The 16,907-nt window shown below is 46.9% G+C and overlaps 4 protein-coding genes and 1 long non-coding RNA gene across 5 annotated transcripts; 4 read left to right on the top strand and 1 right to left on the bottom strand.

Moving 5' to 3' along the window:
• Window positions 1-615: 615 nt before the first annotated feature.
• LOC120696419 lies at window positions 616-5,663 on the top strand (the record flags this gene model as incomplete). Its single annotated transcript, XM_039979404.1, has 3 exons — window positions 616-1,771; window positions 2,939-3,048; window positions 5,267-5,663. Coding segments are annotated over 2 exons (1,209 nt in total), but the record flags the coding sequence as incomplete, so codon positions are not given.
• Window positions 4,024-7,105, top strand: LOC120652924. Its single transcript, XM_039930879.1, has 3 exons — window positions 4,024-4,122; window positions 5,267-5,359; window positions 5,758-7,105. The coding sequence occupies exons 1-3, from the start codon at window positions 4,024-4,026 to the stop codon at window positions 6,652-6,654; spliced, it is 1,089 nt and encodes a 362-aa protein (XP_039786813.1). The 3' UTR covers window positions 6,655-7,105.
• Window positions 6,656-9,008, top strand: LOC120696435. Its single transcript, XM_039979405.1, has 2 exons — window positions 6,656-7,026; window positions 8,206-9,008. The coding sequence occupies exons 1-2, from the start codon at window positions 6,666-6,668 to the stop codon at window positions 8,256-8,258; spliced, it is 414 nt and encodes a 137-aa protein (XP_039835339.1). The 5' UTR covers window positions 6,656-6,665; the 3' UTR covers window positions 8,259-9,008.
• On the bottom strand, window positions 8,872-10,442 carry LOC120696403 (cytochrome b6-f complex iron-sulfur subunit, chloroplastic-like). The gene is made up of 4 exons (XM_039979403.1): window positions 10,074-10,442; window positions 9,683-9,930; window positions 9,283-9,583; window positions 8,872-9,143 (listed from the first exon to the last, which is right to left on the bottom strand). Exons 1-4 carry the CDS (start codon window positions 10,116-10,118, stop codon window positions 9,039-9,041), a joined length of 699 nt encoding a protein of 232 aa, XP_039835337.1. The 5' UTR covers window positions 10,119-10,442; the 3' UTR covers window positions 8,872-9,038.
• Window positions 10,443-10,486: 44 nt separating this feature from the next.
• LOC120696451 lies at window positions 10,487-12,336 on the top strand. The gene is made up of 2 exons (XR_005684199.1): window positions 10,487-11,798; window positions 11,884-12,336. It is a non-coding gene; the product is annotated as an uncharacterized LOC120696451 (long non-coding RNA).
• The last annotated feature ends 4,571 nt before the right edge of the window (window positions 12,337-16,907 follow it).

The following is a 16,907-nucleotide window of genomic DNA, read 5'->3' as shown; positions in this document are numbered from 1 at the left end:
GCTGGAGTTCAGCTCCAGAGCCATGCAGACAGGCCCTTAGTAATGAACTATTTCTGCAGGTTGCTTGAGCAACAGGATTCCGGTTCGATTCACCAATTAAACTGAAACGTATACACATTGCAAACTTGAGGCATTCTTTTTTTAGGAGGTAAATTGATATATTGAACTTATAAAACTGAAACTAAAATTGTAACTTAACACTTCATATGAAATTTTATATACTATATACAAAAGTGATTTCTATCGTCAACCGTGTGTCGCTAAACTATGCAAAGTTTTCATATATTGAAAGGTTGGGCAAAAAAGTTTGGTTAACTAAAATTCTAAACTACCTACATTTGGCAGCAGATAGAGTATTTTGTATTGTTTCATGCGTTATTTCTACTCTGAGAATCTATTTTTTGTGCAACAATGGGTGTAGTCTGGGTGTTGCAAAGAAAAAAAGTAGGAACCAATTTCTGTTCATGCGTTGGGCCTACCATCTTCTACATGGGCTCATGGTCATGGGTTTCAACCTTAGGCCTGAAAATGGGCTCTCGCGTGAATCTATTTACCTTCCTCTGGCGACCATTAGTGGCGACGACGACGAGTGACTCAAAAAAAAAAAAAACATGAGTGGCGAGTGGCGACGAGGATTTGCAAACCGGCGGCGGCGGCGGCCGCCGCAGGTCCCCGGCGCCGGCGCCCCCGCTCCCGCTAGACAACGACGACCTACTCTCAGATATCCTCCTCCGCCTCCCCCCGTCGCCGTCCTCCCTGCCCCGCGCCTCCCTCGTCTGCAAGCGCTGGCGCCGCCTCGTGTCCGCCCCCGCCTTCGTCCGCAGCTTCCGCGCCCGCCACCGCCGCAACGCTCCCCTCCTCGGCTTCTTCACCCATGAAGAAAGCCGCCTCTCCTTCACCTCCACACTGGAACCGCCTGACCGTCTCCCGCGCGGCCCCTTCTCCTTGGAGCTCGAGGGCAGATGCCGAATCCTCGGCTGCCGCCATGGCCTCGTCCTTATCGTCAACTGGATTGATCTCTACTTCCTGGTGTGGGAACCCGTCGCCGGCGACCTGAGCCGCGTAGCCTTTCCCCCGGAGTTCCGTGACGGTGGGAGCGCGGTGTTCCAACACGCGGCGGTGCTTCGCGCACCCGGCGACGTCCACGCCGGTGAGGACCTTTCGATCCCTTTCCTGGTGGTCTTGGTAGGCAGCGACACAACAGTTACACGGGCCTGCGCATGTGTGTACTCATCGGAGACTGGCGTATGGGGCGATCTCGTCTCAACTGCGTGCCCATCCAAGGTGCCTATGTACAATCCCAGTACTCTGATTGGAAGTTCCCTTTACTGGTTGCTTGGTCCGACAATGGCTATCCTCAAGTTTGATCTGGATAGACAGTTCCTAGTGGTGATAGATGCGCCATTGCATAACTGCCTCTACTCCATGTTCCGGTACTGGGTTATGCCTGCTGAGGGTGGTGGCCTCAGCTTCCTCTGTCTTTCAGGCTACGACGCCCAATTATGGATGATGAAGATGGATTGTGATGGTATTTCTGGATGGGTGCTGGGAAGAACAATTGAGCTTGATAAGCTTTGGCTGAATTCAACGGAGGAATTATCCCCATTGATAGTTGGGTTCGCTGAGGAGGACAATATGTCTTTCCTTATGACCTCTTTTGGTGGCGTTATTAGTGGCATCATGGTCAAGCTAAATTCAACTCAGTTTAAGAAATCTTTCGGAGTTAAATGCCTTGGCATCCATCATTCATTCGCTAGCGTCTATACATCAGGTAAAAGTGTACTTTACATAAGTTCTTGTTCGTACTTGTTGATGGAATAATTTCATATCACTAAGGCCTCGTTTAGTTCCCAAAAAATTTCCTACAGTATCCGTCACATCGAATCTTTGGACACATACATGGAGCATTAAATGCAGTTGAAAAAAATAACTTATTATACAGTCTAACTGATTAGCACGAGATGACTCTTTTAATCCTAATTAGTCTATGATTGGACATTATTTGTCAAGTAACAACGAAATGTGCTACAGTATCAAAACCCAAACTTTTTCACCAACTAAACACACTCCAAGTGTTAAACTAAAAATTGTAATTTTAGTTGCATCAGTTGTCTTTGTCCTTTGATGATGTCACATAATAGGTACTATATTTTCTTTTAACACAATGGTTGGCAATTCTTCCATGAATTGTGGAACTAAAGTTTATTGTTGCTTGCCTATGGCCTCATGCTCAAATTGCTTACAGTAATATTTCCATGTGCAAAGCTGTAGCTGACTTTATTTTATGATGTGGTATGCATAACTGTAGCAGTAGCACATGACAAAATTAAGCTTTGAAACAACTTAAACACCAAACTAGTAACATAACTAAATAGCACAGTAGTAAAGTTTATTCAATGCTTCTTTTTTCCTATCACTGCCACATTGCTTATAAATTATTATTAAGACCATAATAATTAAGACCATAATAATGTGTTAATAACATGGCTTGATCTTTGTGAACTAACAGTTCAGTTTGATCATCTATCCAAGAGCCCTAATGCTAATGGTTTTTATTTTTTTCTGAATGTATTCAGTTATTATAATCATAACCATCTTTGTAGATACTGTTTATCCAATTTGTTTGAATTTATTTATGACATCTGATTAAGATTACATGGAACAAGCATTAGAACAAATCTAATTATTATTTGTTTCCCTTATCAGTCAAGTAATCTGAAACCTGTTCTTCATCATGAGATAGATAAGCATTACTGTTTTCTGAAATATTCTTTACGTGTTGGCACATACCATTTTGTTATTTATTTTTAATGTTCTAGTGCAAATGCATTGTCTTTCTCAATTTATATATGTGGGTTCATTTGCATCTTTTTTTTTTGCCTCATATCTGTCTAGTTTTCTAATTTAGTTTCATTCAACTTTTTATCTATGCTCGTAGGTATTGGCATTGATGGTGGACATGCTGGAGCTGAACTGTTACACAATACATAGATGACTGTCTGGTTACATGTGCTAGCCTGTAGCCTAATATGTTTGAAGTTTGAAAAGGTATGCAATGTTATAGGTTCTTAATTTAGGTTGTGTTATATGATCTCATTCTCTTGTTTCAAAAAAATACCTTCACTTCTTCTACCATGTCTAAAAGAACCAAATTCTTTTAGTCCCCCAAGTCCGCCAACTCGCCCGCCGAGCGGGAGAACGCCGTGTGCGCGCCGCCCTGGCTGTCCCAGCTCGACGACGCCACTGCGGCTGTCATCGGCCACGCGGGCGCCGTCTTTGCTACTACTCTCCCTCCTTGAGGCTAGCGGCCAGCGGCGGAGCCAGGATTTTAGAGTAGGGTATTCCCATTTTCCATCAAGTAAAAGTATACTTGAACAGTAAAAGGTTGCGCCTACACCTGAACTATGAATCCATGCCTCCCTGGGCCTGACCCCGTGCGCAGGTGGTGGAGCGCGGCAGCCGGCAGCGCCTGCGACCGCCCAGCGTCCTGTGCCCCAGGCTCCAGCAGCCTGCTGTGGTGCCGCCGCCTAGCGCCCCGCAACTGCCAAGCAGCAGGAGGCATAGGCCACCCGCGGCCCCCTACCGGCGCTTGCGGTCGCCGGACGTGGCTCCTGTTTCTGGACTCTGCCCACCCGCCGATCCAGATTTTCGCCTTTTCGGTGCTTTGGATTTTGGGAAACCGTCAACGGAAGGAATGCCGAATAGGACTACATGAGGGACAGGGACTCGTGATAGAGAGGAATTGAGAGAGAAAGAGAGAACAGTGCAGGCCGGTGGGTTGTTTGTGGGTTGGATCGTCTATTTAGGCTAAGTTTAAGCTTAGGAATGAAAATTGTGACTCATACTATATATGTATTACTTGATGTATATTGTTCTCTTGCAAAAAAAAAGTTGGGTATTCCTGGGAATACACAGGTATCCAGCTGCCTCCGCCACTGCCAGCGGCGCGCGTGGGAAGAAGTATGCCGCCACCGCAGAGCGCGCGAGAACCTGCACGGTGCCGTGCGGCCGCTGCTTGACCTCATGGCCGACCCGGAGTCCGAGATGCTGGACAAGGTCGCCTACGTGCTCCACTCCCTCGTGGGCTCCGCGAGGGCCGCGCTGCCGCTGTCGAGGATGGCGGCATCCCAGTCCTTGTCAAGATGAAGGCCGTCGATTGATTCAGACTTGATTCAGACGAGGGGATAAGGTCAGGGGTAGAAGGGTCCTCTCATGTGGTTAGGAGAATAAAAAGAAAAGGGAAAATAGAGAAAAAGGAAGAGAAACACCCAAATTGAAACAATTCGCATGTACTGTGTCAAATTTTGAAAGGCATGCGAATTGAGTGTCAAATACAATGAGGCTTGCGAATTGAGTGTCAAATACAATGAAGCTTGCGAATTGAGTGTCAAATTCTGAAATTTCTCTCATCATGCTTAGCAGGTTGCCTCCTAGCGTTTTTCTTTAGGGATGGCTTCCTCATCCGGTCATCTCTTGCTTAGCAACTCTCTATTCACTTCGTCATGTCTAATTGTCTACCTTCAACCACCTACCCTCTCTTTTATCTAGATGTTCATCTTCCAATCCCCTTATCCTGGATTTGCTTTTTTGGTCTCCCTCACTTCCTTTACTCTGCCTTGCTTCCAGTTTTCCTCAATTGTCCAATACTCAGTGCAATTGTCTAGTACTTAGGCCATTCTCAGTACAAGGTTTCATTGTGTGATTTCCAAGAGTGCCATGTCATCTATTGATCATTGAGTTAATAAATGAAACTAGATCTCTCAATGCAAAGTTTCACTTCACGGTTTCATATGTTAGTATATCATTTATATGTTTAATCTAGTGACCAATAGGAGTTGATGAATATGTGTAGATGAAACTCAAATCTTTTCAATTGAGTTTCATTCTAGTTTTAAGGTTCTTGGTAACTGTGTACAGCAAGTTTCATCCCCATAAAACTATATTCTTCTCTTTCATCATAAATTGCATGCCATGTCATCACTTTTGCCAATCTTATATGTCATTTAAGGAGAATGAAACCCTAACACTTGCATGGACAATGGCCTTACTAATTTTTAGCATTTATGATCTTGCAGCTCCTTATGTTCCAGGACTCCTGCTATTCTCTTTTGCACATGTTGTTTTTTTGTGTAATAATGCAGAGATTATTAAAATTTGGAAATTTATGTACGAGTGTCCCACCAGGTTGCGGTTAATGCTTATCGTTTGAACCCTAAGTAGTACAACTGTACAATCGGTTATGCTGATGAGATTTATGATCCTGCAGGCATCTAGGGTTTTGTTCCGGCTGCTGATAATGCATAGATGGCTTCTTGTGGTGGGTTTGTCTTCTCCATTTGGTATGCTGGCCTGCGATGTGGTATGGTGGTCCATGTGGAAATTGACCTTTTATGTAGCATATATTGTTAGCTCAACAGCAAAGCAGAAGCACTGGAGCGTACAAGTTGGGATCAGTCGTTTAGTTTGCAGTCTTCAATCTATTTTCTAAGTTTTTGAGACGTCAGTGAATTGGCAGGATGGTACTCTGACTTGCCCTTGTTAGCCTGTTTACAGATTAGTGCCTTCAATCGTTTATTTGCTGGTTAAAAAAAAATCGTTTATTTGCTGGTGTTTTTGAGCAAGCGTTTGAGCCGAATGCAAGTGTGCTGGCAGATATTTGTTTTCTCTGGTACTCATCTTATTGTGTGTGGAAGCTCGATTCCAAACCTCCAAACTCCGAATCGCTCATCTTCATAATTTGTTTCGTAATTTGTTCAGAGCGGTATATATAATTTGTTCAGTCCAACAGGGCTTTATCTCGGCTTCTACGAAAACAGCCTACTGTTTGGTATCCATGGGTTACACGTGTTTCTGATCTGGGCCTCTGGGCTGCGATTGTGGGTCCGTATATGGGCTCACATCGCTAGTCACAATTCCCCATCCGATGGCCGCGGCCGCCCCAGCTCGCCGGCGCCCCCGCCGGGCAACGACGACCTCCTCTCCGAGATCCTCCTCCGCCTCCCCCCGGCGCCGTCCTCCCTACCCCGCGCCTCCCTCGTCTGCAAGCACTGGCGCCGCCTCGTCACGAACCCCGCCTTCCTCCGCCGCTTCCGCGCCCGCCACCGCCGCGGCGCTCCCCTCCTCGGTTTCTTCGCCGAAGGGCTGCGGGGGCACCTGTTCACGTCTACTCTGGAGCCTCCGAACCGCGTCCCGAGGGGCTGCTTCTCCTTGCAGCTCGACGACGTCTACGAATGGCGAATCCTCAGCTGCCGCCATGGGCTCGTCCTCCTCCACCACTGGGAGCAGCTCCAGGTCCTGGTTTGGGACCCCGTCACCGGTTACCAGCGCCGTATTGCCGTTCCCCCGGGCTTCCGCACCAGTGAGTGGACGATAATCAACAACGGGGTCGTGTTTCGTGCTGCCGGCGATGTCCACGGAGGTAACCAATCGAGCACCTTCCAGGTGGTCTTGTTAGGCAGCAACCAAGAATTTACACGAGCTTTCGCCTGTGTTTGCTCATCGGAGAATGGCGAATGGCGCGATCCCATCTCTATAGCTTGTCCAGGAACGTGTGTTACTTACATCCCCGGTACTTTTCTTGGAAGCTCCCTTACTGGTATCTTGTTGGGGATTCAACTGCTATCCTTGAGTTCGATCTGGACAGGCAGCGCCTAGCAGTGATAGATATGCCATTTAAGGTGTCAACTGATGTCTGGGTGATACCCGCGGATGGTGGTGTGCTTGGATTTCTCTATCTGTCAAAGTACAATGTCTACTTATGGAAGAGGGAGACAGATGGTGATGGTGTTGCAGGGTGGGTGCTTGGGAAAACTATCCAGCTCGACAATCTTCTTCCCCTCAGTTCAACTGAAGCATGGTACCCTAAGATATCTGGGTTCGCTGAGGATGACAAAGTGTTGCTTATAGGGACAGATGATCGCATCTTCACCATCCAGCTGGAGTCAATGAAGTTTGTGCAGTTCAAGATCTGTTTTGCAACACTTAACTTCAGCATCTTCCATCCATTCTCAAGTGTATATACTGCAGGTAACGGCATTGTAATGGCATTCTACATTGCAGATGTAGCAACATAAGTTATTTTCATACTTCTTGTTGGAATGCTTTTTTATCTTTGGGTGCTAAACTGTAATTTAAATTCAGGTCCCACCGATAAATACATAACTGCAGTGCATTAAAAGCTAAGCTTCAGTTTACTGAAATGTCGGATAAGTAAATATGAGTAGCCCAGTTAGCACATTTCGGACGCGTAAAGATAGTTACACGCTTCCATTGGATTCAATTTATCTACATTGATATTAACACTAGGCTCAAATGACTGAAATGTCAAATGAATACAAATGAGTAGCCCAGTTAGCACATTTCGGAGGCTTAAAGGTAGTATTCTTCCATTCAATGCTTTCATGAAATCACATTTCATTCTTATCAGTTATTAAGGTACTGCAATTTCAGTCTGGTCATTTCCCTGTCAGTTGATCACTTTTGCCACTGGAGTTCAGTAATTTTAGTGTGTTTTATGCTATCTACTGTTAGTGTGTTTTATGCTATCTACTGCATGGTACAATTTGAAGAACAATTTTAGATAACATTTTTTCCTTATTGGTTAAGTAGTCGAGTGTACATATGCTTCGTTATGAGATATCTGAATATTACTGTTTTGAGGAATATTCTTTGCATTAGACTAGACAGTACATTTGATTTTGTTTATCTATTCCTAGTGTTCTAGGCTTCTAGCAAGATCGAGCAATTTTCTTAAATTACATCGAGTAGATTCCCAAAAACTACAGTACTTGGTCTAAATCATCACAAAAGTACACTTGTTTGAACCCATTTCAAATCTGAAAACAACACTTGTTAGGTAACACTATTAGTTTGGAAATCCACTAGCATCTCCGACCCACACGTAAGACAACTGGAGCTCAGATTACATCAAAACTAACAATGTCTTACATGTGAGCCTAGGATCTCAATTGTCATCCAAAAATTAATGGTGTTGGCTAAAAGTTTAAGTTTGTGATGCTATGGGCAATGCATGTGTAGTTTGTGAAATAGCCCCCAAGAACCATAGTTTTGCGTTAATTCAGTCCACATCAATTGTGGTTCTCTGAGACTTACTCTATTAATATGTGCGCACCTAATTTTTGCTGTCTCATATCCATTCTGCTTGTTGTTAGGATCTTATGATTTTTCCGCTTCTTATTTTCATAGGCATGGGACTTGGTGATGAACATGAAGGAGCTGAGCTGTTGTTCAATGCATAAGATGATGTGCTGTTGAATATATAATGTAAGATTACCTTCTGAGTTTTGGTTGATTATTTTCTTTTATGAAAATATTTCATTTACCCTTTCTACCTTTTAAGGCTCCAAATTGCAAAGATAGAACATAATTATTTCTACAACCTTCTGCTCAGTTGTTTACCATTTCCCATACTGCTTTCTTGGTTTGGTTTTTAGGCCTGCTCCCTCGTCCCATGCTGAGCAGCTCTAATTTTCTTCCATATTGTCCTTCCAGCGCCACCTTTCTCTTGTATCCACTGATGTTTCACCCCCTCCTGGATTTTGTCTTTTACTTGCTTCCCTTCCATTCAGCATTTCAGCTGCACATCTCTTCCTGAGGCTTTTACTGCATGTATATAAATTGATTTAGGGTTGTTAGAGTCTGCCTAGATCATGCATTTTCAGATTTTCTAAATGATTTTGCTGCCTTCACTTGGTTAGTAGTAACTGACTAGTTCTTAACATTTCTAAATACTTCTGCTTTTATACCTGCACTCCTCATATGCCCGTGAAGCACGTAATGTACTACGTATGATTTGAGGCTATGAATCACTGATGTTTTAATAGCCGGTGAGATCGTATGTAGCAAAACGAATGAGAACACACCAGGAGTTCAGGCTATGACCTGTTCAGGTTATATATATGCAGATCTGATGAGAAGCATGTGTTCTTGTTTCATACAGCCTGTTGTGTACATATATAATCTGGAAGCCAGCAGTAACGTAACGTCCTCTGAGATGGCAGACAGTACAACGCCGCCGCTTATGCCTTCCACCAGGGGTCCTCGCCGGTCCTGAAGTCGGTCTCCACCCACGGGACGAAGAGCACCTTGCCGTCGTCGACGTCGACGTGCACCAGGGCCAGCGACTGCCGTCGGTCGTCGTCGTTGCACAAATAAACAAGAGCCAATTAATTCGATCAGAGACAGATAGATAGACAGACAGCAATGGGCTTTCAGTAATTAATAATCAGACAGCAGCAATATATATACTGGGTCGGCACTCACCAGGGGCGCTGGGCCACGGACGACCTTGCCCTGGTTGTTGTACTGGGATCCGTGGCAGGGGCAGATGAACTTGTTCTCGGCGCCGTTCCACGGCACGACGCAACCGAGGTGGGTGCACACGGCGTTGATGCCGTAGGAGGCCAGCGTCTTGTCCTGCTCCACCACCAGGTACGTCGGGTCGCCCTTGAGCCCCTGCGCCAGGGTGCGGTCGTTGGGCCCGTGCGTCTGCAGCCACTCCTCCAACTTGATGTCGTTGCCCAGCTTGTCCTTGGCGTACGTGCCGTCGCCGGCGCCGCCGGACCTGCAAATCAGCACAGGCGGAATTAATGTTAGCCGGGGCGCCCGCCGGCGGTGGCAGGGACGGCGGCGGCGTTGCTAGCTAGCTGGCTACTCAACTCACCCGGCGGGGATGAAGAAGGAGCCGTAGGGGACGAGCATGCCGGCGGTGGGCAGCGAGATGGCGCCCAGGAGGAGGAGGTTCATCAGCTTGCGCTTCTCCATGTCGGGGACGCGGTCGGCGGGGATGCTGCTCGCCGCCTGGCACGTGACGCTGCTGCTGCTCCGCCGCTGGGAGAAGCGGTCCCGGCCCGTCCCGAGGCCCAGGCCCTTGACGGCCGGCTTGTTGGGAGAGGCGCGGGGGCGGCAGAGCTGCCGGCGGCCATTGCAGGCGTGCAGACATGTATTCAGACTATACTTAACTTGGAGGAAACATGAATCGATCTGCAAATCTATATTCTAGTGCTAACAGCCAAGAAAGGAAATAATGAAGGAATAAGCAGCAGGTCGCGTACCTGGGTGGGGTTGGCGGCGGTGGAGAGTGCCGTGGAGGCCGCCATGGCTGCTGCTGCTGCTGCAGGCGGAGATGAGGATCGGTTGCTGGGGAGGAAGGGAGGTCGAGGTTACTAGCAGTGTCGCTGGCGACCACAGGGTTGCGGATGAGCCCCGGGGCTATATCATCATATCTGTGTCGCTCGCTCCAGCAATGCAAGGCGGGCGGTGATTGGTTGATGCTCAGCGACGGGGCCGCGACGGCCACACATGTTGCGAGGGGCGCGCGGCTGTGGCACGCGCGCGCACGGTTATCTCTCCTGGGTGTGGCTCAGCTTGGGCGTTTTTGGCAACAAGAAGTATCTTGGGTCTCCTTGGATCAGTGAACGTGGCTCGCACACGGCTTCGACTGGTTGCCTCCAATTTAGCCAGTGAGTCCAGGGCAGAAGGCCCGGCCCGGCCGTGCTCGATTCTTTTTTTTTTCTTTTCGAAAGACCATGCTCAATTGAGTGAAAAAAGAGCATGCTCAATTTTATTTTTAAGCACGCGGGTCCTGAGGATACTCTCTGCGTCTCAAAAGGTATATAATTTTAGTTTTATCGTTTTTTTCCTAGATTTAATTATCTTTATAGAAGCAATATATTGTTGTTATCATCTATATATGGATCCTGTCAGTTAAATACACTAGCTACCTGCTGTGCTCATCTTGCTCACCGACGTCGCCACCGCCTACATCCCCGGACCCTGCTTAGGGGAGCATTTCGTTTTCGTTCTCAGAATATTTAACTGGCGGGAATTCGCTTCAGGGATCCCCTGACCCAAACACTGGACAGCAGGCGAAGCACAGTGGTTGGGATTTTTTTTTCATTTATATATATATATTTTAAAAATATATGCTGTTTTTGGAAATTTTCAGAAATGGGTGCCTGCGGTCCCCCTCACCCCCTGTCGCCCCTTGCATGGGGCGACCAGGTCATGTCGCCCATCCAGGGGGCGATAAGGATCTGTTTGTAATAAAAATATTTATGTCCAGACCCTTGAGAACCTATTTGTAATAAAAATATTTACGTCCAGACCCGGGGGGCTGGTCGCCTGAGCAACGGGCGACAGGGGGCCAGTCGCCACCCCCCAACGTGCGACATGGTCCCCCTCCCCTATATAAGCCTAGCAGCCATCCAAAAATCATCATTTGGAGCAAAAAAAATCCAGGAAAAAAGGGGTGAGGAGAAGGGAAGCGGCGAAACCCTGCCGGATTGCGCATTTGTGATCTGCAGGTAACCACATTTAAGTTTTGTATGATTTCATTGCTATTGTACAATAATTTTATTTAATTAGTGCTATAGTAGAACCATATGTTTCATTCCATTGATATTTTGTTAATAATTTCTTTATTTACTTTAGTTAATGTAGTTTTATATATAGTTCGCAAATAGATTTAAATAGTTAGCAAATTTGGTAATGAAATTCCTTTTGATATGAAGTTTACGTAGCAAATTTAGCTTTTCATACGTGCATTATGGAACTGTAGGATGCCTAGGCGGGGTAAATCCAGTGAACCTAAGGTGCGGGTGGGTACTGCTTACATCCCTTTACCGCTGCCTAGTGGAGTTCCTGTGCCAATGTGCTTCTGCGGCAATCCTTGTAAGGTAGCCGAGTCTGATGAACAGGACACGTACAAGCAGAGGTACTGGATGTGCGCAAATTATACCTTCGACTCACCACCTCGTATGATCCGCATTGGGTTGATGGTAAGAATGTATATTTTTCTTGCAATACTTTTGATGTTATAATTTTAAATGTATGATTCACGTGCAACCATTGAATATTTTGCAGACCCCTCAACCGCTCTGTGATTTTAAGCAGTGGATCGACACTGAGATCAAGTAGGAGGACAAGCGGTACATGGAGTTGTGTAAGAAGTGGGAAGCGGAGCGGCTGGAGAGGTTGGAGAAGAGACGCCAGGAGAAGACAGCAGAAAAGAAGAGAAAAGAAGAAATGGAAAGAAGGCATGCTGTGGAGTGTAGGGAGGACAGGGAAGTGGAAGGTTGAGCATGCTCGCCGTGCTAAAGCAGCTTTGGAGGACAATCCAGATGCATTGAGGAAGGGAAAGTGGCCTCGTTGCACGCAGTAGTAAGCAGGATTTGCTTGTTGTATGGTTTAATCATGTGAGCTATTGTTAGAATTTGGTAGTTTGTTTGGACTTTTAATTATGTGTGTTCTTATGTAATGTACTGTGAATTATGTCGTCATTTGTTGCAAGTTCGAATCTAGCTGGACTTTTAATTACGTCGTTTCTTTTAAGATTTTGTTATTTTGTTTTCCATTGATACAAGAAGAAAAAACTGAACAAACCAAAGTTAATAAGTTCACAAATAAACGGTCGACAACTATCTCATTAGAAAGAAACATCAGAGTTACAAACGTCGGATATATCTAACCACCTCTACGCTATCGGACCCTCTTAGCCTCTTGCTGGGTATGGACATGGCCATGCGAGTAGGTGTGATGATCCGGAGACCTCACGTGTCGCTCAGGACGCAAAGAGGGATGTGGTGTCTGGTGCTGGGAGTACCCAAGTGGTGCTCCTCCTAGCTGTGAAGACCCCAAGACGTCGGGGTCACCGTGCTCGCCAGGTGAGTCTGAAGTCAAGTTGTCGAGTTCGTCCAAGCTGATGCCAGCGTTATCTGGAACAAACGTGTTCGAGACGAACCCTGCGTAACATGTAAACGTAAACCAACATATATTGCGTGGTAAATTAGTGAGTGTATGACGAGAGTGTTTTGTACCAGGTCCTATAGAGGAAGAAGGTCTGACGCCCGCATTGGGGTAGATTTCTACGCATAAAATGAGAGCGTTAGTGTACACTGTTGTCATTCGTCATAACATGTAGAAATCGAAATAGGAAATATAAACTAACATGTGTAGGCTGGTGCCTGTGGCGGTGGTCTCATCCCTGGGTACGGTCCCTGATCTGGTGGTGCACCCCCAAATAGTCCCATCGCCAGCTATGGGTCCAAGTGCGGTCCTTGTTGGCCCTAATGGCCAGTATGGCCGAACGAAGAAGGGGGACCGTATCTGTTTGTGATATTAGTAAACGTATAGCACCAATTGATATAATTTAAAAGAGGTATGTACGTTACCTGCAGTTGTGTAGTAGTGCGGGGAGGTAGGATGGGGTGTTGTCGCCCCACATGAGAATGCAGTTGTGTAGTAGTGCAGGGAGGTAGGATGGGGTGTTGTCGCCCCACATGAGAACGACGCTGAGGCCTGGGACGATCCTTGGCTCTCTTCGTACTGCACACGGCTACCGAAGTTGTGCATGATTGTACGCACATGGTCTCGAGTCCTTGACCATGCCTCTGCCTGCTCAATCTGGGACATTGCCGATCCGTGACGTACCCTCGTCAGGTACGTCGAGCAGTCCGTCTCTAATATGTTGCATAGGCGAAACTGCATCCATTTGTTAACGGAACATTTAGTGCCATATAAATTATATAATGAATATTAATTTACATGCAAACATAATAAAGAGACTCACCGTGCCTGCTAGTGCCTCTGCGTGGTGCCGGGCATAGCCATCTCGAGGACTCGCCTGGTGTGCCTGCGGGTGGGTATCAACATAGACCATACGAGCCCGAGTCCGAGGTAAGTACTAGGTGAGGTAAGCGCTAAACGAGCGGTCTGTGTGGGTCCTGTTGGTTGGACCAAGTGCTTATCTGCTTGGGCCCATTGGTCCACCCACGGCTCCATCCTGGTAAGCCAAACGGCTGAGCAAGGCAGGACACTCCTTGACAACCTACAAATGTGGTCGACAAAGAATTGTTAGTTTCAAAACGAGTTTACGATCCCACTACATTCATAATTACCTGTGCTTGTGGCAACCAACACGCTCCAACGCGGAAGGCACCGGAAACTCCTAGCGTAGCCCAAACTGTCTCATGACTCTCTGGGGGCAATGTGCCTCAACCGCGATATCGTAAACCAGGACGGCGTCAGTAAACCACAGGCCTGCATTCGCGGAGCAGTGCGAAGATAGGCCTAGTGGTGCACGGCTGGCCACAGCCTCTGGGCTGTACGGCTCCCAGACAACGTCCTCTGGGGTCAACATGTCGAGCTCCGAAACAAACTCAGGATATTCGCGTCTAACCTGGGCATGCGCCCAGGACCTCTACACATCTGAAGTGTAAAATTAATAGTGCGCTTAATGTATAACGCAAAAATGCATAACAAAATTAGTTTTTTTTGCCAACGTACCTGACGGCAGCACCAAACAGTCCCCATCGTGGGTCTGTCGTCCTCGTGGGCGCCGTACATGGCCTCATCGTATGGCTCGTGGCTGATGATGGGGCGACCGACCGCTATCCCCTCGTACGACCAAAGCTGCAGAAGTAGTGGGCACCCCATAAGGATAGCCTCCCCATCTGTCTTCATGTAGCCATCGCAGAGTCCACGGTAAGTTGATGCAAGTATCGCCGAACCCCAGCTGTAGGGCGGTACATCCTCGTCCGCATCCGCAATCTCCTGTGCGTACGGAAGGAGAATCTTGTCGACCGAGTTGCCATGGGTGTTGTTGAACATGATGTAACTGAATAGCCAGAGTAGGTACGACTCCAGCGATCTGGTCACACTATACTCGTCGGCATTCGCAGCCAACTGGGTAGGCTGCATGAACAAATAAGATGAAGGGTTACAACTCACAATGCAACGTATGAAATGTAAAAATAAAATGTAAATACGAATCGGCTACTTATCGTGAACTGTAGCAACCATGTCTTGGAGGGGCCTGCTGCTCGCGGGTGCGGGTTGATCGGACCAGCAGCATCCACGCACTGTACCAGGGCAAAACGGGCCTTTAGGTCATCCTTCCACGAAGCCGCCACCACACGCGGCCCTACAACCTCCCCGACGATAGGGAGGACCGAGCAGGTACACCATGTCCTGGAGCGTCGGAGCCATCTCCCCACATGGGAGGTGGAACGTGTGTCTCTCCGGCCTCCATCTGTCAACGAGCGCCGTCAGAGGGATCGGTCGAGCTTAACAAGCCCACCCTCAACAAGACGGACTAGAGTCAGTAGACCGGCCTCATGTAACCTGAAATACATGAACAATTTCGAAACAAAGGAAGAAAAGTGAGCACAGAGGTGACACAAATAACATTAGTAACGAAAAATAAACTATAACATTTCATATGTACCTGTCAATCCAGTCGTGGTGTAGAGAGATATGCTCCCCCGGTGGACGAGGACGTAGCACCTGGAGGGCTCGGTGCTCTACTGCTGCAAAGAAAGACCGGTGCCTCGAGTCCATAACTAGGTCTAGCAAGGAGTCCATACCTACATTCATAAATGCAAAAAGGGTTCGATACAAGACAAGACAAAGGTTTGATACAAACTGGACGCACGATTGATACATAGGTGCACATAGGTTCGATAAAAACTGCACACACGATTAGTACATATGTACACATAGGTTCAATAGAAAAACTGCATTCACGAATGATACATAAGTAGACATATGTTCGATACAAACGATCACAAAGGATCGATAAACACGGTTGGATCATGACACTGAGTGCCTTCCACGAGCAATTCTCGCCGATGGTGGTCTGAACGTAGGAGGTGCTCTATCTGTGGGATTTCCGGAAGGACCCGCTTCAGCAGCATCGTGAAGTGCATTCTGAGGACACTTCTTGTAGTTGTGACCCAAAGCTCCACATTGGCTGCAACGCTTTTGAGCCTTTCTTGCCTCCGACTCGTCCATACCATTCCGAATATGACGTGTCTGACGGCGGCCTTTACCTTTCTTAGCGGCTGGATCAGAAACATAAGTCTTAGCCTCATTGTCGTCAATGAAAGGTCCCACTATTCCAATCCCGTATATCTCATGTCCCAAGGTGGTTACAGCTGCCTCCTTGCTAAATTAAGGTAAAACAAATATTCCTGGCTGCAACCCCGACTCTGCACATGCCGCAATGACGTGCGAGCATGGCAAATGCAATAACTTTGGCTTCATGCAGGAGCAGAAGGCACTGCCATCTGCTCTAATGAAAGCCTCTTGAACCACCCTGTCTCTACGGATGCCATGACCAGTTCTATCCTTGCATTGAACCTCAAATCTATGCTCCATTGTACCTGTCGATATGACGCGGTGCTGTTTGGCCTTTGCTATCTTTTCTTGCATATATTGTGTCACTCTTCTGCAAAACTGAATTTGGGGGTTGTTCATATTTATGTTAGCAGCCATGTACCGCTCTCTGAAATACTTCATGCACCCATACATGATGAACTCAACAATTCCCACAAGAGGGAAGGCACGACAACAACGCATAACCATATTGAAACACTCTGCATGGTTTGTAGTCTCAATACCATACCACATTCCGTTGGTATCATAAAGGAATGACCATTTCTGTTTAGGTGCATCTCGAATCCAGTGTGAAAATAGCTTCTCAATTGAAGCCCTAGCCTCTGCAGACTGACTACTACTGGTCCTTGCTACCCTTGCCTTCACGTGCTCCGTAGTCAACTGATCAAGCATCTGTCATAGAGCATTAAATTTTATCTGTTGATTCTGGGTGCACAACTTCTTGAACATGTTCATAAGGTCCTTGTTCTTGAAGTGGTCATAGAAATTTGCACCCATATGCCTAATGCACCACCTGTTTTGAACATCAGGCCATAATGGAGGCGTTGTCCCAGTTCCGCCTTATAATTTCAGTATTGATTGTAGGAGACCTGCGTGCCTATCACTAATAAGGCAGACATCTGGACGTGCGGCAACAACATGAACCTTCACTCATTCAAGGAACCAATACCAACTGTCTGAGTTCTCATTCTCAACAAATGCAAATTCAACCG

This window comes from Panicum virgatum, chromosome 1K (genome assembly GCF_016808335.1).
Source record: "Panicum virgatum strain AP13 chromosome 1K, P.virgatum_v5, whole genome shotgun sequence".
NCBI lineage: Eukaryota > Viridiplantae > Streptophyta > Magnoliopsida > Poales > Poaceae > Panicum > Panicum virgatum.
Note: the sequence above shows the minus strand (reverse complement) of the source record. Positions and strands in the feature narration are given on the sequence as shown.